The sequence below is a fragment of the Mesoplodon densirostris genome, chromosome 9 (assembly GCF_025265405.1).
Source record: "Mesoplodon densirostris isolate mMesDen1 chromosome 9, mMesDen1 primary haplotype, whole genome shotgun sequence".
NCBI lineage: Eukaryota > Metazoa > Chordata > Mammalia > Artiodactyla > Ziphiidae > Mesoplodon > Mesoplodon densirostris.
In genome coordinates this window covers 58,511,526-58,536,403 of record NC_082669.1, presented here as the reverse complement: position 1 = coordinate 58,536,403, position 24,878 = coordinate 58,511,526, and the positions used below count along the sequence as shown (strand labels likewise).

The 24,878-nt window shown below is 42.2% G+C and overlaps 1 protein-coding gene and 1 long non-coding RNA gene across 2 annotated transcripts in view; one reads left to right on the top strand and one right to left on the bottom strand.

Annotated features, from left to right (window-relative positions):
• The window catches only part of LOC132496506 (uncharacterized), a 102,025-nt gene extending 78,898 nt beyond the window's left edge, over positions 1-23,127 (bottom strand). Inside the window, exons 1-3 of the long non-coding RNA XR_009533418.1 lie at positions 23,037-23,127; positions 15,197-15,303; positions 12,379-12,613 (exon numbers count right to left, since the gene is read on the bottom strand). This is a non-coding gene — a long non-coding RNA (uncharacterized LOC132496506). The remainder of the gene's footprint in view (positions 1-12,378; positions 12,614-15,196; positions 15,304-23,036) is intronic.
• On the top strand, positions 16,985-21,583 carry FZD1 (frizzled class receptor 1). Its single transcript, XM_060108387.1, has one exon. The coding sequence runs from the start codon at positions 17,482-17,484 to the stop codon at positions 19,414-19,416; it is 1,935 nt and encodes a 644-aa protein (XP_059964370.1). The 5' UTR covers positions 16,985-17,481; the 3' UTR covers positions 19,417-21,583.
• Positions 23,128-24,878: the final 1,751 nt, after the last annotated feature.

Genomic DNA, 24,878 nt, shown 5'->3' with positions numbered 1-24,878 from the left:
TCCCTGTCTCAGGTTCTGTTTCTGGGAAACTTCTTTCAATTTTAGATATTCAATTTCCTAATCAATAAAATGTGGATAATAATTCCTGCCTAGTCTATTTCTCAAAGTTGGGGTGTGAATGGCAAATTGTGTGGAAGAATTCTGGAAACAGCCAAAGCAGTAAAAATATTTTGCAGGAAGCATGATATATCATTTGTTTTAATATTTAACCTTAGGTTCCATGAAAATATGGCTGATTTCTCCCAACTTGTGTTTTTTACACTTTAGGCTAATGTCCACTGTGCTCATTTTGCTGCTCCCTGGCGAGGGCTGATTTGTTAAGACTTGCTGACTTGTCTGTACCACTCTTTGCGCCTGGGCTCTCCAAGGTAAAGGAGGGAAAGAAACGTGAGTCCAGCAAGTGACTGTGTTGGCCCAGAGAGCACAGAGTCCCCGCCAAAGGCCAACTAAGCAAGAACCCGAGACCTGGTCTTGCCAGATCTTCACATGGTTTTAAGCAACGCCGGGCACCAGATATTTATGTAAAATCTCCAGCTTCTTAAATACTAACAACACATTTTTTAAAAAAACTGTAACACTCTACTATTCAAGCAAAACATAACTGGAGGCCCAATTGGGCTAGTAGTGGGTAACCTATGACCAGATTTAAGCCCCTGAAGTAAGAGACCAGGTAATGCCCACTGAGGCCTCAGCTCTAGCACAGCGCTCAGCACATGATCCATGAAAGATCCCAGAAGAACAGGACCACCATTAGCAGTGTCGGTTTCCAAGGAGTTAAATGAATGACCGCTAGTTTTAGTAACTAGTTTTCTACTTTGTAAAAACCATTTCGCATATGATTCTTTTCCCTAAACAGTATTATAACATGTGCAGATTTTTATTCACTCGCCAGCTTGCTCTTGCACTTTTCAAGGACACTGTCTGTTTCCTTGTCTATGAAATAGAAGTAATTATGCCTGATCTGAAAATAAGCAAAAGCATGTAAAAGGACTTTGCAGACAGAGGCCATCAATCCAGAGAAATCACTGTTCTCTAGATTCTGCCCTGAGATCTAAATCCCGCACTCAGAAATCTGAAACGAACAGAGGCTCTCTCATCTTTCTTCTAAGATGGAGTTTCCTTAAGGTTAGTCATGATTTTTGCTATAAAAACTGCATTATTATTTTCTATTACTATTAATTACCTAATCTTTTCCTTTAAGTCAAATATATTTTTTTAGTTACTGCCAACCATCTTTTTCAATTACCAACTTTATCTTTGCCTAAGCAATAATATCCATGAATGCACAGGTTTTATGTCCTAGTATTTAATTTGTATACAGACACACATGTATAAGTGTATATGTATGTGTCTATATATGTGTTTGTGTATATATACATATATATAATATTCATCTGTGTACCACCTAAAATCACCTTGCCTGTTACCAATTATATGTCTCCCATTTTGGAATATTCTGCCCCCAAGGGATAGCAGAATTTTATAGAAAGATTTTCCAGCTCTATCAGTTTTTATTAATTTACTCAATAAGCATTTGTCACCTATCTGTCTATCTCATGTAAACCTGGAACAGGCAGGAGAAGATTAATATCACTGGTTCCACAAAATTTTAAACCACTCTAAAAAGCTTTGTGAGCCCATGTGGCTAATGAATTTCAGGAAGGAAACTCACGCTCCAAATCTTCCCGCTTCAGATTCCTGTGGACTTGGGACCACTCAGGAACGACAGAGGGTAACCCCGAGAGAGCCATATTTGCAAACTGGTGAAGCTCTCAGAGTCTGCCCCAGGGGAATCCAGGTAGCGCTGCTAGTGAGTTTTAACACAGCAAAGCGGTGGTGCCTTCTCAACAGCCTTCATGCAGGAAGCTGTCTGATGCTATGTTCCTAACTATCCAACCACCCAACACTGTAATTTCTAAGACTGGCTTTAGTCATTTAGTAAGATAATGGCATTTAAGCCAGTCACCATTAGGATACCAGATGATGTTAATAATTACAGTCTGCATTTAGGTGGCGCCTCTCCAGACAAGCACTAATAGTTTTACAAACATTATCTCATTTTCATCTTCATGACACCCTTGTGAAGCAAGCATTTTTTATAGCATTACTACAGAGAGAGCAGCTGAGGCGTGAAGGTTAAACACATTGCCCAATCTGAGAGCACATGTGCGATCACAGTTCTCAAACCTGGTTTGATGTCTTAAGAAAGCCTCTGTAATGTGTTCATGTAAAGGTTTCACACCAAATACAGGGGATGTCTCTGAAAATATTTACATTTAGGTCTGTAAACACACAGGCTCTTTAAAATTTGTTTTCAGTGTATCTAATTAGCAAACAAACATAGAGGTCTAAGTGGAGTCTGATGTACTAAATACCATCTGCCCCATAACTTATTTAATAAATTGTTATGTAGCACTTGCATGTGGCTGGCATTGTTCCAAGTGTTTTATAAATATTAACTCCTTGACTCCTCCCAATAACCTCATGAAGGAGGTGCCATTACATTCCTCATTGTACAGGGAGGAAAACCAAAGAAGTTAGACAACTTGCTTAAGGTCCCACAGCTTGTAAGTGACAGAGCTGAGATTCAAATGCACATGATCTGGTCACTGAGTTTATGTCTTTAAACCAGAACATTGTGCAGCTATCAAACTTATAATCGTTATTTGTCTGAAAATATACTATTTCTTTCTCATGCCACCCAAAGACTTTTTTCCTATGTCAGTGGTTATCCACTTAACCCTATTCCAGACAGAATCTTCCCATGTAGCCAATCATCCTGCCCCCAACCCCACTGCACTTATAATCTAGGTGGATAACTCGCCGGTACTTTAGTAGAGTGACTGGAAAAGAGGGTTTCAGAAGCTCAGCAAATCACAAATCCGTTCCATGCACAGTCCAACAAGGAATCGCCTGAAAGTATTAAAAAATCCTTTCTTCATTTGTGCTTTGGGGAAGGAAGAGTAAAATTCTCCTACTATTTTGTCTCAGGATTCGGATGAGTTTCTACAGTAAGCAAAGATATTTTTCACAAGTGACTTATGCAATATACCTTATATTTGGAGAGTGCTTTCAAAGTGTCCTATATATTCATTATCTCATTTGATCCTTACACAACAGCCAGTGAGATAATCGGAGAAGCTATTTTCATAACCACCATTTTACAGATAAGAAAACTGAGGCTCAGCGTCATTAAATAAACTTGTCCAAAGTCACCCAGCTAATGAGCTACAGAAGCAGAATACATCCAGTGTCATGTGTTACTAAACCCTATAAATTATCTCATCTCATATTTAGCTTAATACTTTTGGTGATATCATTGCTAAAATCACACACTATAAAAGAGTGATTCCTCCTCAGGGGTGCAGACAGGACACTTGAGAACATTTAATGATTTCCACGTTCAGCTCCCTTCTCCTTTTTCAAGAGAACATGAAATAGACTTTCCAGGGTCATCAAAAAGAGAAGAGCTTCCATGTGGCCACTTCTACCAAACATGGGACTCATACCCACTGGTTTGCTCAGATGCTGCCCACTTCCTGAGTGAGGGGAATCTTTAGGTCTCAGAAGAGCCATCTCCCTTGTTTCAGGAACGTGTCCCTTCTCCCCTGGTTGTGGACACTGTGCTGAGGATTAGTTCCACTAAAGAAGGAATGAAAAGGCAATTCATTCGGATGAGTTACGTATGGGAAAGGCATTGGGCCCTGGAGGTCAAATCTGCCAGCTTTTACTTTCTCTATTAAATATTTATTTTTCTCTTCCAACTGCTAGAACAACTGCAGTGAATTGCCACCTATGATTTAAGATTTTTCATACTTAGTCTGCCTACTTATTATTATTTATTTATTCTTGGTATTCTTCCAAACAGGTCATTATTGCAATCATTGGCTTCCCTCCTCCTCTGCATACGAACTTTACCTTTCCTTGACTGGGATCCCATCCTCTGATGTCAGCTTCTTCAGTTTTTTTCCCTGCCACCTCAGGATTCCCTGGATTTTCTTCCCCAGTCAGTCCCACTTTCTTGGGAAGAGGTGACCTCCTCCCTCCCAAGGCTAAATCAACCCCTTCTTCTGCTAGAAACCCCTCCCTTACCACCTTTTGAGAATTTCACTCCATCACTTACAAACATCTCTCCTGACATTCCCATCCTACTGCGTACCTCAGCCTTTCTCTCTTTCCTGGAATACTTCCCTTTATCCACCAAGAGGTTTAAGTCTTTTCAGTTCCTCTAAGGCTGTTCCATTCTTCATGGCACACTCTCTTTGCTGGCTTCTATGACATTAGAGTCATAGAAAAAAATCCACTGCCTCCCGAAAAAATGGAAAAGAAATCCACATGGAACCTCTTCAGTGGCTATTGCTGTGTAACAAACCACCCCAAAGCTGAATGGCTTAAAACACAAAAATTTATGATATCTTAATTCTGTGGGTTGAGCTGGGCAGTTAGTTCTCCAGCTCACAGGGTATAACAGAGATCAACCAGGAGCTGCACTCAGTTGGGAGCATGGCTGGTGCTGGAATCTCAACCTCTGGGACCTGTCTGTGTTCTCTCGCACCATTCAGTAGTCCTGGAGCTTCCTGACAGCATGGCAGCTGGCTTCCAAGAGCACAAAACAGAAACTGCCTGCCTTTTGAAGGCTTAGGCCTGAAGCTAGCACAGTAGCGCTTCCCCTTCATTACACTACTGGTCAAAGCAACTCTCCAGGCCAACCCAGGTTCAGGAGAGGGGAAATAGACTCCATCTCTTAATGAGAGGAACGACAAGGAATTTGTGGTCCACTTTAATCCACCACAGACTTCCACATTTGCTCAGCTCAAATCACCACTGTTATCACAATAGCTATTTGGAATTATTCCCTAAAGTGTTAATAAATCTTGGTCAGATCATCTTACGTAACTCCTAGGGTTATTACTTCTCCAAAAAAAAACAAAACAGCTCAATTTCTGGCCTTAGGTTAATAGGAAAGTAATTTTATAGACTCTTAAAATTCAAGAGCTGCTTTAAGAACTATTTAAAATTCAGCTAGAATTTATATAGGTCTGTTTTATAGATACAAAGATCAGGTAGCATATCTATAAAATCTAGAGAAAGTAGGTGAAGTGAATTTTAATCAGCCTCTTTTTTTTTTCGAAAAAAAAAGCCAATATATTTCTGTTGATGACTAAAGAAATGCACAATGTGAGAGTTGCGAGTTAAGTTTGATCTGGGGCAAAATGAGGACTATAGCCCGGGAGACAGCATTTCAGATAGCTCTGAGAAACTGCTCCAAAGAGGTAGGGGGAAAGTCAATATATATGTGATTTTGGTGAAGGGGGAGTACATGTAATCAAGCACATATTTTTGCAGGAGGTTTCTGCTAGTCACGAGGAGCAGATGTCACCATGAAGGAATTTAGTGCTTTTCTAGATATGAGGAGATGCAAGAATTGCACTCATAAAATCAGCTCCTAAAAATATCTAACTATCTGAAGACCTGTTCTGCCAGTTTTTCCAGAGCACAGAGTGCCTCATTTCTGCTCTCCACCCTGAATTCCCTTCAGGGGGTGTTGAAGGTCAGCAGCTGCAGAATCACGTGACTTAACCTTGTAGAGGTAGATGGCAACTGCCCATGGCAAGTGCCAATTTGTAGTTGACACTGTAAAGAAGATGAGTATTTTTCTGAAAGGCAAGGATAGTCATAAATGAGAGGTGTCAACTAGGTCTATTACTAAACAGTAGCAAAGAGACTGCTCTGGATGCCCTGTCCAGGTACTCAGCAGTGCCCTTACTGGCCACCCGGTGTCCCACTGGCTTCCTGGGAGGGCTGATCAAACATTTGTGAGGCTGAAGATAAGACCTCCAGTCCACCAGTTCAGATATGCTGTTGGCTATAATCCAGGCTTCTCATGGGTCCTCAGATGTGTCTTACTCCTTACCTGAGTTTTTACAGATACCATTCCTGTTTATCATTATGCCCCACTCTCTCTCCTTCCCACACTTTTCCTTTTGCCTTAGCTAAATCCTCTTCATCCTTTAGATGATGGGATTATATTTGCCATCCACAATGAAATTTTCTTTGAACCCACCCCCTTCCCAAAATTAGGTCAGATGCTCTTGGGGCCATTCCAACTTCTGTTGTATAAATAATTTTGCAGAGGCTGCCTTACATCTTCTCTGGGGTCTTAACCCATTATTCAGGGGTGCCCCTCAACAGTGTCTGTACACTAAGACCAGCTTCCCTGGTTCTGATGCATTAGTCCAGGAGCAGACACTAACCTTAAGATGGACCAAAGACATTCCCTTTTGAACTGGAAGACTCGGAGCTTTGATAACTAAGTTACATTAATGAAGCACATCAGAAGGAAGACCCATAAACTCCTGCCAAAGAGGTAGAGCTAATTTGACTCCTGCACTAGTTTATCTCTTCCTTGTATTCTGTTAGACATCTCTATGACTTTCCCATGGATTCTGTTCTTTCCTGAAACTATCCAGAATTGTCTATAACTCCCAACCAAAGACTTAAAATAATTTATACCAACTGGAATGAACTCAGGTATGCATGTATAATGAATGGTGTATTTGTTTTGTGTCCTTTTCAGTGCTAGAATGAAGGCTCTGTGAAGACAGGAAGATGCCTGCCTTGCTTGGTGCTGTATTTTGAACACCAAGTGAAGTAGTTGGCACATGGTAAGTGGTCCATAAATATTTACTAAATGAATGAATAAATGGAAATATAAGACTGATGCAGGCACTCTTTGGGAAGTGCCTGGGAAAGAATGAGACTTTACTATGGTTGGGCGGGAGGGTTAAGGGACCATGGTAGGTTTGGATTCCATGTTGGTGAGAAATGCTTTGAGTGGAGACTCTTGGTTGAATTGCTCAGGTTTTGGAAAACATCCTATATTACCTGATGGTAGAAAGAGTCAAGTACAAAGACCCTGTTTACCTTTGGATGCCAAGATTAGATGAAGGCTCTTTCTTACCATAGTCCAAAAAAATCTCTTTAAACTTGGGCAGTGCTGGAGAGGAGGACGGTGGCTCTGTGAAGCAGTGGACCCTGCAGGGCTGTGTGTCCCATCAGAGACTGACTGGTGAGAGGGCAGCCCTGCAGCAGGAACAATGTCGGAAGTCTCTGGTGGTCAGGGGTGGACAGAGCAGCCATGACAGCCATTTGCAGCAGGGAGAGTGGCTGAGGGTGGATGGAAATGAGAAGCTAGAGGAGATCCCATTTCCTGTCTATACCAATTCACTGGAAACAGGGCAGGCAGGGTTGAAATTTCAGTATCCACATTGGTTCTAAAGCCACAGAACTGTGGGGTTGCTCACTACACCCCAAGCTCTTAGCATTTCCAGGCCGGTGTCGCAAGGGTTACACTATCTGACCTGCATGCTGAGGTATTCTAGTAAGAAGCCGGGTTCCTGCAGGACACAGATTTTTAATTCATTACAGAGGTGGGTCTCTCTGCAATTTTACATTTTTTGGAGGACATGAACCTGCCAGATTACTTGGTCTGATGTGTAAAAACTGAGGTCAAAAAACGGGAGCTTTGTATCTCTGTGCTTTAGCTATCTACTTTCTAATTGCCCTGAAAGATGAAATAACTTTGTGTCAGAATATGTCTTGATAACAGCCAAATTCTGGATGCAAAACTATCTCCGAACTTTGGAATGTTATCCAACTAAGAGTCAAACACGAAAGCCTGATTTCCCAGCAGTCACAATACAGTAACCTTCAAACTCCATGACTCACCTCATTCTTCCTGGGGAAGTTTCCAGCTCTACCAGTTTAAGCTTGTCTAATCCTGCCAGGAAAATACTCTGCCAATGTACAGGTGTCTATGTAGAGGTGAGACATTTTGTCCAATTGCTATTGGTCCAAGACCACCACATCTTAGTAACAATTGTCTTAGTAACAATTGTATGCAAAACATTTCTTAATATTTGGTGAGGGCCCTTAGCTTTAATTTTTTTGTTTAACAGTTCTTAAAAGGCTTTGCTCTAATTAGCTAAGAAGGAATGATATAGCCCAGTGTTGAAGCTCCTATAGTCTATAGCCAGACAATCTCAGTTCAACCTCCATTCTCCTGTTCAGTAGGGTGTGGCCAGTTCCTTATCCTCCCTAAGCCTCATTTTTCTCCTCTGTGAAATGGAGATAATAATAGGACATCCCTCAAAGAATGAATATGAGAATTAACTAGCAAAGAGTAAGCACTCAGCAAATGTTATTATTATAGCTATCTTTAACCTTCATAATATAAAATAAAATTATTTTATAAATTCAGATTTCTTAGTGCGGCAGTTTTAAAAATTGTTATAAATTCTTTGGCACTGCTCCCATTGAAGTGGTGTTTAGGTCTCCTCCACTTGAATCTGATCAGGCTTGTGACTGCTTTGACTCTAGAATACGTTGGAAGTGACCCTATGTGGCTTCCAAAGCTAGGTCATGAAAGAACATGCAGCTTCTGCGTTGTTGGCTGGAACAAGAGTTCCAGTACAGTCTGACTACAGTCTGTACAGTCTGACTACCCCAAGACTTCCATGCTGGAGAGGCCACATCAACAACTGTGGCTGACAGTCCCATCAGAGTCCAGTGTCCCTGCCTAGGGGCCAAGCATTTTGAAAGCGGATCCTCCAGCTCCAACTGTTCCAGCCCTCAACCGCCTGAGTCACCTCTAGCTGCTGGAGTCCTCCCAGCTGAGTTCCCAGACCTCATGCAGACAAGTCATTCTCTCTGTCCATGTCCAAATTTCTGACTCCATGAACATAATAATTCTGACTCGTGAACATAATAAAATGGCTATTATTTTATGCCACTAAATTTGAGGTGGTTTGTTGTATAGCAATAAGTATATGGAACATTCAGAAAATAATAGGTCTGGGAGGAAACAATGGAGTAAAAGGGAAAATTAACCATATCAAAATCATCAGATCCAACCTTGATCTGTGTGCATAATTTTCAAACATCTATCAGTTTTTAATGATGGCAAAGTTTACTTTCTTCTTTCTAAGCTAAAAGTCTGTGTTAATCTGAAGGGCCTGCAGCAAACAGAACGACATACAAACTCCACACACTGCAGAGCCCCAAGGGGTAGCTCATGAGCCCATGTCAACACGGACTTCTCTTACTTCTGTTCTTGAGAGAACTGAGGGAAAATGAAAGCTGAAAAGAAAAGCCCTTGGTTTAAATGGACCCCGATTGCATTCCAACCTATCAGATCAATAATGCAGAGATTCCTAAAATCAATGTGCTAAGGCAGTTTTTACCAAATGCATTTGCCTATTGATTAATACTCTGACTTTTAAATATAAACATGCATACTTCTTTGTTGTGATCAGAATTACAGTATGCAAAAGCCAGCAAGATACCCAATCTAATGGGTATTCATTAGATTATCATCCTAATTTTATAAATGAGGAAACTGAGTCTCCGGAAAGCAAGAAAACTCACCATGATAAAAGAAATGACAGTGCCTTTTGTTGAGCACAAAGAATACCCCAGTGTCCGGGCTTTTCTTCTGATGCAAAATAGATGTAAGAATGGTGAGTATATCCCCTAAAGGTCTACCCATGGATCAGATTAGATCACAGGAAAGCTACATTTTGAATCTATTTTTCTGCCGCCTTACAGACACCTTCCCCCATCTAAAATGCACCATTATTTCTCGAGTTTTATCATAGGTGGCCATCTGACAGTGACCTGTGGCGTTCAATATCCTTTATACTAAAACATCCAAATAACTGTCTTAGAGGTAGATTCTTGGCAGAGTTTTGGATTTTCTAACGAACTTAATTAGGTTACAAAAGCTGTGGGATCTATCTTGTTTCCCTGGGTGTGCTGCCATGGTAATGCATGTAGTAGCTGCATTTGAATTCTAGTTCCCACCATGGCCAGCTGGGTGAGCAAGGCAACATCTTAGCCTCCATTTCTGCATCCGAACTGCGGGTCATCATCTAACTACCTGCGTCAGCGTTGTTGTGAAGATTAAGTCAGGTACATGATATTACGATAACGTTCATGGAAGAAAATGATCTTTTTTTCTTTTTTCACTGTTTTTCAAGTATTAGGATCTCTTTCGCCTTAGATGTCTAGTAAAGTACGAATAGCCCAGTGCTTTTCTTTACTCTGTCCAAAGAGATGTCAGATCTCAATGAAAATGTCTGGTTGCCTGTTCCATTTGTTCTTAATCATAATTCCAAAGATGTTATTTTAAGAAGAATTTTTACTAATACTTTAGACACCATGGATAGACTTACACGTTGTATCTTCAGCCAGAGGATTTCAGGTTAAAGCAGGAAGCAAGTAAACAAACAAAAAAACCCACAATTTGATCAGACTATGATGTTAAAAGATGTATAATATTATCTCTCCCCCCCACACACAAAATGTCAAGTCATCCAGAAGGGAGAGCAGACATGCTCACTTCCAGAGGCACAAGTTTTACTTGCACTCTTAAAAACCTCTTTCGGCACCAAAATGACTCCAAACTATGCTCCCCACATCTTAGCCAATCAGAGAGGCCTCTTTAAGAAACATAACATTTTAATTTACAAGGGATCATCTATATTTCTTTCCCAGGGCCTCACAGAAGGACTGCATTTTAAATCGAATACAAATGCATACATGTTTTGCAAAAGTTTTCCCAGATAGTATACACTATTTCCAATTGCATAATGACAACAGAACTCATTAAAGCAGAGTCCTGAGATAGCTCTTTGTATTTTAAACTAAGATTTAAGTAATATATTTAGCAAAATCTTCTTTTATAGTTTAATCTTTGAACTATAAGAAGATTTGGGGGTAATAACTACCCAACCTTACTGATGATAATTCAATGATGGTGATCTCTTCTTCCTTTCATACTTCTATTTTTTTTAAATGTGATCTGTGAGATTTGTGTATAAGTAATCCATGATTCAAACCTAGACCTACTGAATATACCCATCTATATTCAACCTTTAAGTCTTAACCATGTTTAAAATGTAAATTCTAACAAATTATGGCTGACTCACAAAAGATAAGTTAGTTTAGGATCTTAATATTAATCGGCTATAAGTGCCCTGTAAGATAAAAGTCAGGAGAGTCAACCTGACAGTCTCCTTTGATAAGCTGTTTTAGGGAAAGCAATATATGTCCTCAAAAGATGGACCTTTCAAAGAGAGCCTATAAATTGAGGTTCTGTGTATAAATGAATCCAAGAACAATCTCACCAATATCAAGAACAGATTTGTGTAAGAGCGAAGAAAAAAATTAAGAAAGAAAAGACATTTAGTTTTAGAGTTTTTGCAAAAGAATATGGATGTTTTGGAAGTTAAGAATTAGCTTCTGCCATAATTCCTGGGTTAGAAATTCAAGAAGAAAGAAGTAGAAATCTATGCTGAAAGCTTAGATAAAGTGTCTCTACAAAGACAATATAACAGACCTCAGGTGATGCCTCCGAGGAAGGTGGGAATAGCATAGCCCAGCTGTTCTTAATCACTACCAGCTCCTGAACCAATCAATATCTCTTCACAAGCAATTCAAAGATAAGCATCAGACACTCAAAGCATAGTAAACCAAGTTCTCACTTTCCGTTCCTAACATACAAAAGTGATACAGAGGCGTGAGTCCAACCTTATAAAGTTGAGTTTTAAAATATCTTAGATCTAATCCAACATTTCTCAAGCTGTTTTATGAAAAGCATAAGTGTCAAGCTGTCGTGTGTGTGTGTGTGTGTGTGTGTGTGTGTGTGTGTGTGTGTGTGTATCCCAAAAGTGGGAAATACTAGGTAAGACAAAGTTTAAAAAGGATTCTTTACCTCAGGACTTCTCAGAGATTTTATTAGGCTAACATGAATCCCCAGTAAGGACATAGAGTGTGGCCTTTTCCCAAACTTATTTGATCAAATTTTTTTCACAGACCATCTTTGGGGAAGATATTGTATTTCACAGAAAAAATTTGGAAAATGCTGATATAACTCTTCAGTGAGTCCCAGCATTGATACATTTAGATCCTGGTATAGAAGACTATGTTGAATACTGAGGAATCATCATGATCTACACCCAGAAACCATTATTTTCTTCTATAATTTTTAGAAGAGGACATGTTTGCGTAATGTTACCAATGGAAATTCATGGACTTTGGTCACAAACAAGGCCTACTCTGGCACTTCCTGGCTATGGGACCTTGAATAAATTACTTAACTGCTTTGAGCCTTAGATTCTTGATCTATTAAAAAAAGATAATAATTACTACCTACCTCAAAAAGTAGTAAAGTTTAAGTGTACATAGTGTATATTAAGAAAAACAATGCCAAATACTTATGGTAGGTGCTCAAAAATTTAGTCTTAACCTGTGTTATCTCTGTTATTCAACAAGGACAATTCAATCCTGCCACCCACAAGCCAGCAACAAATAACTCACCTAAAAGCTCAAGGTCTGGGGGCTTCCCTGGTGGCGCAGTGGTTGAGAGTCCGCCGATGCAGGGGACACGGGTTTGTGCCCCGGTCCGGGAAGATCCCACATGCCGTGGAGCGGCTGGGCCCGTAAGCCATGGCCGCTGAGCCTGCGCGTCCGCGTCCGGAGCCTGCGCGTCTGGAGCCTGCGCGTCCGGAGTCTGTGCTCCGCAACGGGAGAGGCCACAACAGAAGCCCGCATACTGCAAAAAAAAAAAAAAAAAAAAAAAAAAAGCAGCTCAATATCTGCCAGGTTGCACCTGGAGCAGTCACTTAACTCCAGGTGAGTCTGTGTACGTAATTGGAACTGGTAATTATCCATATTCAACCTGACATAAGCAGTCTGGAGAAACTTCAGAAGATTTGGGCAAGGGCTGATAAAACAAGATCTTCGATATAAGAAAACTTGACTGATGCTTGAAGAATCAGTATCAAGGAGGAATTGGGTTATGCTTATAGCTTTTACCTAATTGAAATATTTTTATTACCAAGTTCATAATAGTTCATACTTACTTAGTAATTTTTATCTGTGGATCTCAACCCCTTCCACCATATATGAGAGAATAATATATTTTAGATTAATGTCAAAATATGCTGCTCATATTTTCCTTCTTACATTTTGTTACCCACTGCTATTCTCACCTCCCCAAAAGACCTTCCATAACACTAATTTTTATTGGTTACCACCCTGAACTGTTCCTGATTTTAATATCTTCCTCTGTATCACGTAGGTTTGATAAATGAAATAACGTATTGGTATAAAAAATAGATAAGACAACCTAGGTTTTGTTTTTTTTTTAACTTTGGAAAATAACTCTCAGGAAGCAATTTTTTGACAAGGTCTTTTTTTACACAATCCATTGAGAGAAAACTTCTATAGAAAACTGATTTTTTTAAAAAATAAAAAGAACGATAGCTACTCAAAAGAATATAGAAAGGATTAAAATAAGCATTTAACAAAATTCATGCCAAACAAGGCCATTTAACCTGTATCTCTTCCTTTAACATTTTTGGGTCTACTATTCTTTTTTTTTTTTTTTTTTTTTTTGCGGTATGCGGGCCTCTCACTGTTGTGGCCTCTCCCATTGCGGAGCACAGGCTCCGGACGCGCAGGCCCAGCGGCCATGGCTCACGGGCCCAGCCGCTCCGCGGCATATGGGATCCTCCCAGATTGGGGCACGAACCCGTATCCCCTGCATCGGCAGGCGGACTCTCAACCACTGCGCCACCAGGGAGGCCCGGTCTACTATTCTTAATTATAAACTGGAGAAAATTAACTAGTCCCTAGATGATATTTTGGGTTCCTTCTGGTTCCATGATCTGGCAAAAATGACTTTTTTTTTTTAAGCTCTGACTACACTTCTGAGCCTCCTCCCTAGTAAACTTCACTGTCCAGTGGAAGATAAAAGAAGCTCACATATTTCAAGAGAACAACTTTTGAAGCAGGACAGACCTACTCTGGGGAACAGAACTGCATTCTGCTAAACTCCCTGTGCCCTACCCCCTTGGGGGAGAAGAGGAAGCATCTGAAGTGATGGTGATGGTGGATGCTTAATACACTGGATGCTTCTTGGTAATTAAAACACTAGAATAAATTGACTTTTCACCAAGCCCAGTCACCAAGAATGACCTTGAGAGAATGGAACACAAGACAGAGTAGTCTTTACGCAAGAGGAGTGACAGAAGAAACATGGCTTGGTAAAGTTTCTAAGCATGGGACATTATCAGCAGAAGAAAGAGCATCAGGGTGAGAGGCTAGAGAAAAGGTGTCCCCGGGAGACTGTGGGCCAGGATGCTGGAGGATAAAATGAATAGCTATGAACTGTGAGTGCTCTAAGGACCTCAGAGAACACCTGTGCTTCCCAGCCTCCTTTTCAATACCAAAATCTTTCATGAATTATTGTCAACACACACACACACACACACACATACACACACACTCATTCACATATGATACCTGTTGTACATTCATTATGATACCTGTTGCATTTTCTTTAAAAAATAGGAATCCAGAAATGCTTTAAAACAAATATGAATTTTATGAATTTACTACATCCATGAATATTTGAAAAATGATAATATATATATCTGAAACAAATAGATGTAATTTCATTTCAACAGGTAAAGATATGACTGCACAATCTTTAGAGACACCAACATGCATGGTGATGAAATTCACAGTGACCTTTTAGTATGTAGGACAAGTGACCCTCACCTAAAGTAGTGACCTTTACATGTAGACTAATGTTTAAGCTTCCCAATGACATTGTGCCCCAGCTTCCCTCTTTCCCAGTCATCCTGAAGCCACCTGCTGAATCACTGCAAAGTTCTGAAAAACTCTGGGGCCCTTAAGAGAGTATCTGCGAATAGTGATAAACTGAACTTTTTTTCGTGGGTACATTATCCAGCTGGTCTTGTCTTTTAAAATCCATCCTATGAATTATGTGAGAATGAAGAATTTTACTTCCAGTTGAATTTCCTGTTTCATGATTTAAATGATTTATGAATGAGGGCTCTATGTTCAGTCATTGTGGCCTTAGGCAGTTTGGTGGTCTGAGGCATTCTCAGGAATTAGATGATCAATTCAATTTTGTAGATCTGATGACCAGATTGATTAGACAGTAAATGATCAGGCCCAATATAAAATACCATTTGGTATCCACTAATAAGACAATTTCAAGATAGAATTAACCTCAAAATGATTAGTATAGTGCTCAGTGTAGAAAAGGATACAACAGTTATTCTCTAGAGCAATGGTCCTTAAACTTTGAGTGCATCAGACTCACCTGGATGTCTGACTCAGTAGGTATGGATGGGGCTGGAGAATCTGCATTTCTAACAAGTTCCCAGGTGCTGCTGCTGGTTCAGAGATCACAGTTTGAGGAGCATTGCTCTTTAAAAAAAGACCAAAAAAGCTGCATTTTAGTTGAGTTTAACATATCAAACAGATATATAACAATATTGTTCAGCCACCCCCTGCTTATGTGGGAAAAAGTGACCCTCAACAGCGCCCTGTTGTCTATATAATTTAACCCAGACTTTTTAGCATGGATTAAAATTTTTCTCCTGCCTTCCTCATAATATCTCAGCCACACCCACCCCCCCTCCCCCTGCAGCAATTTAAGCACTTCAGAGCTCCTGTCTTTTGCACCTTTCACCCACTTCTTCCCCAGAACCCTCCCTACCCATTTCCACTGGCTGGCTGCTTTCCTGTGCTCCTCTAGCTTTGGGATGGGCATCAAGAGAACTGATCTACATCTCTGTGCCCCACTGCACTATGCCTTCCTGTAAGGCCAGCCCATGCCTTGCTTATCTTTGTATTCTACTACCTAACAGTGCTTATAGCATAATATGAGCTTGGTAAGTATTTATTAAACAAATGAATGGATAAACGAAAGATAGAAAATAACTGTAGAAAAGTATACCAAGAGAGAGTCTAATCATAGGTCAACCAATCCTAGGTAGAATTAATAATACAGTGGCATTTTATTGATAAAACTGAGTCACGTAGTCAAAGCATCACTTTAAAAAATCTTACACGAAAACAACAAGAATGTAAGTCGGCTGAGATGAATTGTGTTGTTTTGTTTGTTTTGTGAACCGGCATCCGCAGTTCTGCGTCTGAGTGGAAGACCACTCTGCAGCCCGGCCTGTGGCACCAAGCTGGCCCGGGTCTGACCCTCCCAGGATTTCCCACAGGTCCGTGGGCGTCTCAGGGCTTTGGAAGGCTCCCAGGAGCTCCCCCAGGGCCCAGGCTGCCCCCAGGCGCAGTTCCGGCTCCGAACCACCTCTGGGGTCTCAGGCAGTGCGGGCTTCCTCTGCTCCCTCAGAGGTCGTCGGGTTCTCAAGTTTTTCTCTCTAAATATTTAATGGGCAGTTTCTCTTTGCTTCTGTTTCTGGATTGATAAAGAGGAGAAAAAGGAGTTCGACCACAGAAAAGATAATAATAGCGGACTGTATATCTGACTTTACTTTTTAAATTCCATCAAAGTTTGTGTTTGGTGGTTGTTTTTCTTCCTTTGATAGCGATCCCGTGAACTTCTCCTGGGGGGAAATGGCGCGTCCAAAGCCCGCCAAGCCCAGCCTGAGAGCTCTAGGATTTGAGAGTAATATTTAAAACAAAACCTCGACAGATACAAACTCAAAGGAAGCCTTGCGTTCCTTAAGTCAAAGGTATCTGTTCTGATCGAAGCACTTGGTTTGCTGTTTGTAACCAGCGTTAAGAGCAGTATTTTTAAACACAAAAATGGATAAAAGAAAAGCTAAATCGCGCGGTCCGCCGACTCCTATTCATTATCTCCAGCAGCATATGGGACCATTCTCCTACTTGTCCTCGCCCTTTCTTCCCCAGACGCAAAAGCAACCAAGCCTGTCCCGCTTCACAGCAAACTCACTCTTTGTGCCGAGAGGTGCCTCTGCACCAATACTACTTCCTCCCTCTCCCGCCTCCTCCTTCACCCGCCCGCCTCCGACTTTCGCTCTGGGAACACCGCGGCTGGCGCCCTTTGCGCCGGCAAGTCAGTACAGCGATTGGGCGACGGTCCCTGAGCCTCCAGTTCCGCGTCTGTTTCAAGGCTCCTCCCTCCCGGTGAAAGACAGACTGCGGGGCGCCTGGAAACCGGTCCGAGGGCGCGCGAGGGAGAGGAGAGCTAGCGAGTTGAGGGATTGACACAAATGGTCAGGCGGCGGCGGAGGAGGAGGAGGCGGAGGCGCAGGGGGGAGCCGAGGCTGCTGGGCTGCCGAGAGTTGCGCGCTCTACCCGGCCGCCGCCACTAGCGCGGCGCCGCCAGCCGGGAGCCAGCTAGCCGAGGGCCAGGAAGGCGGGACGCGACCCCGGCGCGCCCAAGCCACCCGGGCTCTCCCCGCAGCCCGCGCTTCATGAATCGCAAGTTTCCGCGGCGGCGGCGGCTGCGGGACGCGGAGCGGGAGCCGGTGGAGCGGGCCGAGCACTGCTCGGGCTCGACGGAGGGCACCGGCGGGGAGGAGATCGCCCCGGCCGCAAGGGGAGCAGCCGCCGGCCGCGCCACAGCTAGCCCCAGCCGAGAGGCGCCAAGAAAGGAGCCAAGAAAGTATGGCTGAGGAGGAGGCGCCTAAGAAGTCCCGGGCCGCCGCCGCCAGCGGCGCAAGCTGGGAACTTTGTGCTGGGGCGCTCCGCACTGGACCGGTGGCGGAGGGGAGTGGGGACGCGGGCAGCCGCCGCCGTCCCCCCCCAGTTGACTCCGGGCGCTTGGCGCGCGGGCTGCTACTACTGCTTTGGCTGCTGGAGGCTCCGCTGCTGCTGGGGGTCCGGGCGCAGGCGGCTGGCCAGGGGCCCGGGCCGGGGCAGCAGCCCCCGCCGCCTCAGCAGCAGCAGAGCGGGCAGCAGTACAACGGCGAGCGGGGCATCTCCATACCGGACCACGGCTACTGCCAGCCCATCTCCATCCCGCTGTGCACGGACATCGCGTACAACCAGACCATCATGCCCAACCTGCTGGGCCACACGAACCAGGAGGATGCGGGCCTCGAGGTGCACCAGTTCTACCCGCTAGTGAAGGTGCAGTGCTCCGCGGAGCTCAAGTTCTTCCTGTGCTCCATGTACGCGCCCGTGTGCACCGTGCTGGAGCAGGCTCTGCCGCCTTGCCGCTCCCTGTGCGAGCGCGCGCGCCAGGGCTGCGAGGCGCTCATGAACAAGTTCGGCTTCCAGTGGCCTGACACGCTCAAGTGCGAGAAGTTCCCGGTGCACGGCGCTGGCGAGCTGTGCGTGGGCCAGAACACGTCGGACAAGGGCACCCCGACGCCCTCGCTGTTGCCTGAGTTCTGGACCAGCAACCCACAGCACGGCGGCGGAGGGTACCGGGGGGGCGGCTTCGCGGGGGGCGCCGGCGCGTCGGAACGAGGCAAGTTCTCGTGCCCGCGCGCCCTCAAGGTGCCCTCCTACCTCAACTACCACTTCCTGGGGGAGAAGGACTGCGGCGCGCCCTGCGAGCCGACCAAGGTGTACGGGCTTATGTATTTTGGGCCGGAGGAGCTGCGCTTCTCGCGCACCTGGATCGGCATCTGGTCAGTGCTGTGCTGCGCCTCCACGCTCTTCACGGTGCTCACGTACCTGGTGGACATGAGGCGCTTCAGCTACCCGGAGCGGCCCATCATCTTCCTGTCGGGCTGCTACACGGCAGTGGCCGTGGCCTACATCGCCGGCTTCCTGCTGGAGGACCGGGTGGTGTGTAACGACAAATTCGCGGAGGACGGGGCGCGCACAGTGGCGCAGGGCACCAAGAAGGAGGGCTGCACCATCCTCTTCATGATGCTCTACTTCTTCAGCATGGCCAGCTCCATCTGGTGGGTGATCCTGTCGCTCACCTGGTTCCTGGCGGCCGGCATGAAGTGGGGCCACGAGGCCATCGAGGCCAACTCGCAGTATTTTCACCTGGCCGCCTGGGCCGTGCCGGCCATCAAGACCATCACCATCCTGGCGCTGGGCCAGGTGGACGGCGATGTGCTGAGTGGGGTGTGCTTCGTGGGGCTCAACAACGTGGACGCACTGCGCGGCTTTGTGCTGGCGCCACTCTTCGTGTACCTGTTCATCGGCACGTCCTTCCTACTGGCCGGCTTCGTGTCCCTCTTCCGCATTCGCACTATCATGAAGCACGACGGCACCAAGACCGAGAAGCTGGAGAAGCTCATGGTGCGCATCGGCGTCTTCAGCGTGCTCTACACGGTGCCAGCCACTATCGTCATTGCCTGCTACTTCTACGAGCAGGCCTTCCGGGACCAGTGGGAGCGCAGCTGGGTGGCCCAGAGCTGCAAGAGCTATGCTATCCCCTGCCCCCACCTCCAGGCGGGCGGCGCCCCGCCGCACCCGCCCATGAGCCCTGACTTCACAGTCTTCATGATCAAGTATCTTATGACGCTGATCGTGGGCATCACGTCAGGCTTCTGGATCTGGTCCGGCAAGACCCTCAACTCCTGGAGGAAGTTCTACACTAGGCTCACCAATAGCAAACAGGGGGAGACCACCGTCTGAGACTGGGGACTCAGCCCATTCCCAGCCCTCGGCCTGGTCCCAGCCACCCCAAAAAGCTGGCCCTATGGAATCCTTGCCAAGTCTGGCTACTCGAGGCTTTCTCACTAGCCATTCACTTTCGCGGGCTCCTTTTAGCAACAAGGCTCCTGCAAAACCTTCTGTCCCTGGGGGCAGAGGGACTCGAGGGCCCAACTGCCAGAGCAGGATGGACAGACCTCTCTTGCTCTGGTACCGGGACTGTACGCTTTTATGATTGTAAATAGCCTGTGTAAGATTTTTGTAAGTATATTTGTATTTAAATGACGACCGTTCACGGGTTTTTCTTTTACTTTCCTTTTTTTTTTTTTTTTTGGTTTAAATTGTAATTATTTAGGGCGGTTTAACAATTTGAGACTTTTTCTTCTTGCCCTTTGCAGAGTACCGCAGAGAGAAAACCAGAGCTCACTGCTCGTTGCTTCTGTTGGTGCTGGCGCGCCCCTCCCTGACGCGGGGTGGGGAGTGCTTGGGGTTTGCATCGCCCGGATCACTTTCCTGCTCCTCTGTCTGCTCCCTCCCTCCCCGTCCTTGCTGGGGTCTGGGCTTTTAAGGTACAGAACTGCACAAAGCTTGCAAGTCCGAGAGTGGAACCCCGCCCATCCCAAGTCAGCCCTTGTCGGGGCCAGATTGCAAAGGCCTGTCCCTTAGACTATCTGAAGCTGAAATTTTCACTGTCCAGAACCTTACCCCTAGCTTCGAGGAGGCCCACGGATGTGGGCACTGGCAGCTGCAGCCTCCCTCGCTCTGGCCTCAAACGCCCAGACACTCCCTTCTTCCACCTAAGTTGGTTAGAGGGTGAGTGGGATAACCAATGCCAAACTTTTTTTAAGTCTAATTTTTGGTGGATGAGCTCATTTCATTCTCCAGCGTCTAAAACCTGGTATGGGTTTGCCCAGCGTCATGGAAAGATGTGGTTACTGAGATTTGGGAAGAAGCATGAATCTTTGTGTGGGTTGGGAGAGACTGAAGATGGGAGTTATAAAATGTTAATTCTAATTGCATACGGATGCCTGGCAACCTGCCTCTAGGATTGAGACAGCCTGCATAAAGGTTTACCGTTCTGTAAAATGGAAATGTTAGGTCACCTGGAAAGCTTTGTTAAGGAGCTGATCTTTGCTTTCCTTAACAGGACAGCAAAACGGTAAACTGAATATGAAAACTTGAAGGAGATTTCAGTGTAATGGACGTCCTCAAAATGAAGTGCTACTTTCTTATTTTCAATCAAATAATAATTAGACATATATCAGAAACTTTAAAATGTAAAACTTGTACACTTTCAACATATTATTACGATTATTATTCAACAACACATTCTGAGGGAGAAACAATCCACATCACTAATAATAACCTGGTAAGATTCCAGGAGGTAAAGGAGGTGGAATAATTGATGGGATTAGCTCCTGAAATAAACAAAATATGGGCATGCATGCTAAAGGGAGAATGTGTGCAGGTCTACTGCACTAAATCCTGTGTGCTCCTTTTTGGATTTACAGAAATGTGTCAAATGTAAATCTTTCAAAGCCATTTAAAAATATTCACTTTAGTTCTCTGTGAAAAAGAGGAGAAAAGCAATCCTCCTGATTGTATTGTTTTAAACTTTAAGAGTTTATCAAAATGCCGGTACTTAGGACCTAAATCTATCTATGTCTGTCATACCCTAAAATGACAATGGTCTTTGAATTTGGTATGCATTTATTCTGTTCATTATCACAAAATCATCTATATTTATAGAGGAATAGAAGTTTATATATATAATACCATATTTTTAATTTCGCAAATAAAAAAATCAAAGTTTTGTACAAAATTATACGGTTTTCGTGCCTGAAAATAATAGAGCTGGAACTGTATGCACTATGAACTACTTTTACATTTTATAGTGTCTATAGCCAATCCCACAGTATATAAATTCAGGAATTTCAATGAAAAAGTCTATCTTTAAACCTTCAGACCAGTCCTTCCAAAGAATTAACCGACTTGCATTGTAGTGATTGATGTTGTGAAGTCCCTAGGAAAGATCTGCTTCCATGACAGTAGCAATATAAAACAGAAGTTTGCAAATTATTTCTTTACTCAAAGAAGATTATTAAAAAGAGAACTCTAATTTTATTACAGCTTTTTTTTTAAAAGGGTAAATTTATGTAACTTTCTATAATATGGAGGTTTATTTTTAAATCATCAACCATCATCTTTGTCACGATTTTTATGAAGTATTATCTTATACTTTCCATAATCTTGGATATTCCAAAACCATAAATAGGCAATCAATAAATGGTTAACTGACTGTGCGTTTATAAGCATCTTAAGCAGCAGTTGGGTGTATAAGGCTGTTTTGTTGTTTGCTTCTGAAGATCCATTTTTATATTGTTCAAGGAACCTTCCCTAGAGGAATTATCTAGTTGGTCTACTCTTAGTTAGAATTAATGTAAGTGTATAATATGTAGAGTGTATATATACATATATCTATATCTCTCTATAAAATATATACATAAGTATATACACACTTATTTTTATAAAATATACAAAGTTTACTTATATATTTTACAATATGGAAATAAGGTTATGAGAAAAGGAGAATGCCAGATGGAAAACCTCAAATACCTTTGGAAGACAAGTCTCTTATTCTTTTATACACTAAAAATATCTATATTAAATTTTCCCATGAAAACATTTTGTGATAAAATGACAAGGGGCTAAAATGAAGACCTTTAATACAATAGAGTTAGTTTCATGGTTATAAGGCAGTTGTCTTATAAGTCATCATCATTATTTATTTTAAGGCAAATGAAAAACTTAAATCTAATTGAAAATAGAGCATTCAGTTTTAATTAGCAAGGTGCAACTTTATGTTCTTTTTTCTTTGTTACATTAATCTAATAGATATTGGAGAAGGTTTTATTGTGTAGGCACACAAAAAATTGCAATTCTTAGGCTAAATTAAAACAGGTCTTAATAGATAGATAGTTTTTCCAGATAGTTTCTGGAAAAAAATTTTAAGATTATTAGTCTCTATTCAAAGAATAAATACAAAGCATTCTTATTGTGGGTGTCCTTAAAATGATGTAACTATAAAATTTGATGCAGACAGGTTTTAAAATGCTGGATTTAAGTAATTTGAAAAGACATTTTTAAGCCACCAGCAGGCTTTGTTTTTACAAAACAACTTATTTTAAATTCTGTAGCCTATAGAAAGCCAGTGTATTCTTTTGTTTCTTTCAACAGTGATGGCAAAATAAGACTTGCCTGAAAAACCATAAAGCTACTGGGAATATGGTCCCATTAATATGCTGTTTCCATGACAAACCCTATTTTCAGATTATTTGGTTTGCCTATTTTATTTTTTTAAACCAGCTATCAATTGGAGTCAGTTTTCCCCCTTACTGTGTGTGTGCTTGGTTCAGCTTTTGTAGTAAGTATATACATAGTATGAAAGCTTTCTGATGCTCTTTAAAAAAAAAAAAAAAAGCCATTTTTTACTTAAACTTTCTGCGGAGGCAGAAAGTCATATTTTTAATCTAAAAGCCAGTTAGTGTCAAACATATGCAAAACAGCTGGACTGGATTTTTCAGTTTGTCTGAGGCACTCACTTGTTAGCCTGAGTTAACTGTCTTGGTTCTTTTGTCTCCACGGAGCACTGAAGCCTTCCGCTGTAGTTGCATCATTCCCAAACTCCAGCATTGAACTAGGAAAGGAGAACACAGTGAAGAGTTGATGGCCAATTAAAAAAAAAAATTGCCTAAACCACAAACCATTTCAGGACTTGGGGGGCTTCAGATCACTTTCCCTGGTATCGTGTTTCGATCATGGTACATACTTATTTTTTTTAAAGATGCCATATTTTCAGTGTGTGTGTTTGTGTTCAACTTCAGCTACTCTTGTTTTTATTGCTTTATAATCCATCTTTTGGCTATAAACCAGATTTTATGCAATGTACATGCAATTAATTGAAACCAGTGTTATGACACTGGACGTCTCTGATACATTTCTGATTATAATGTTCTGTGTAACTGGGGCCTGAGAGATAATCAGAATGTGACCATTACATATGTCTTGAGGTGGACACTAGTAATATCGTCATTAAATACTTCACGGAAAAAAAAATACTTCACAGAATATACTAACATCAAAGTCTTGCAGGATTAACCTGTAGGTGCCAAACTAAGATGTGGACTACATATAAGAGTTCTCCAGTTACATTACTAAAAGGGAATTGTGATACCACCTTAAATTCAAGACTTTTAAGACCCTTACATTTGAAATGGGGTCTTACAAGGGAAGTACCAAACAAGGTAAAATTAATTTTGGTGACTCCTAAGATTTATATCTATAGTTTTGAACTGTTGGCAGATACCAATAGCCCCAAGAATTTGAGAAACATTACTTGAGTTTCATGACTCAGAATTCCCTAAAACTTTTGGGGCTTAAATATTTCTATTCACTTCGGTCATACTTTTGACAATGGATGTGTTAAACCATAACTATAATGACAAAATAGCTTATGTGTAACCTGGTGATATAAAGACAGACTCTACACTAATTTTCTTAAGTTTTATCATGATCTGTGGTGACAAGGGTCTCTACTCCATTACAGAACCAAGTTCCTGTTTAAATATAATAACACTTACGTTGGGGATTTTTGTTTATAAGTTGGTTTGGGACCCTAACAACGGATCAAGTAAAAGGATTTATCACAAATCTTTCTGATGTAATGGACAGGATCAAGTATAATCTATAAAGTACATCCTACAATGAACATATATAATAAATGTTCTGAAGGTTATCAGTTTTATAAGTCAAGCAGATTCTAAAAATTGTTCGAAAAAATAGAATAACATTTTCCAATAGCAACTTCTCTAAATAAATCCTTTTAAGATAGTGATATTCTAAAGAGGTATATTTTTGAGTGATAAAATTAAAATAATGCTGCATTTTCTAAAGGAATCATTAATACGCTAGTTGAATGGCATATTTGTATAATTAATAATTCTAAAAGCGAAGTATTAGAATAACATTGATTTGCACATTTTATACACGCATGCTGTTTTTTTTAATGAAATTGACTTGCTGGAAGACAATAACTTTTAGGTTTTAAAATTTGTAATATGCATATTTCATATAGAGACAATCTCAAGAAATTTTATTCACAATATAGACTTTAAAAACATGTTCTCAGGACTAGAGTGATTAACATGAAAACGAAACACTATTGCTGCTTTGAGATAGTTCTCTGTGGCCTGGATTTCTTTTCTTTCCTTTTTAAAATCCGAGTATCCTCTAATTTGTGGATATCTCCATGTTTCAGATCTCAAGACCTGTTTGAATTAAATTTGCAGGGGAATAACTGTAGGATCCCCCCATAGACAAAGTGTGGCCTTTATTTCCTTTCAAGTTGGCAGCGTGTCCTTGCTTAAAGGAAGCACTCAGAAAAA

Excerpts from the sequence above, each read along its gene's own strand:
- FZD1 (XM_060108387.1), top strand. The coding sequence starts at position 17,482 with ATGGCTGAGGAGGAGGCGCCTAAGAAGTCCCGGGCCGCCGCCGCCAGC.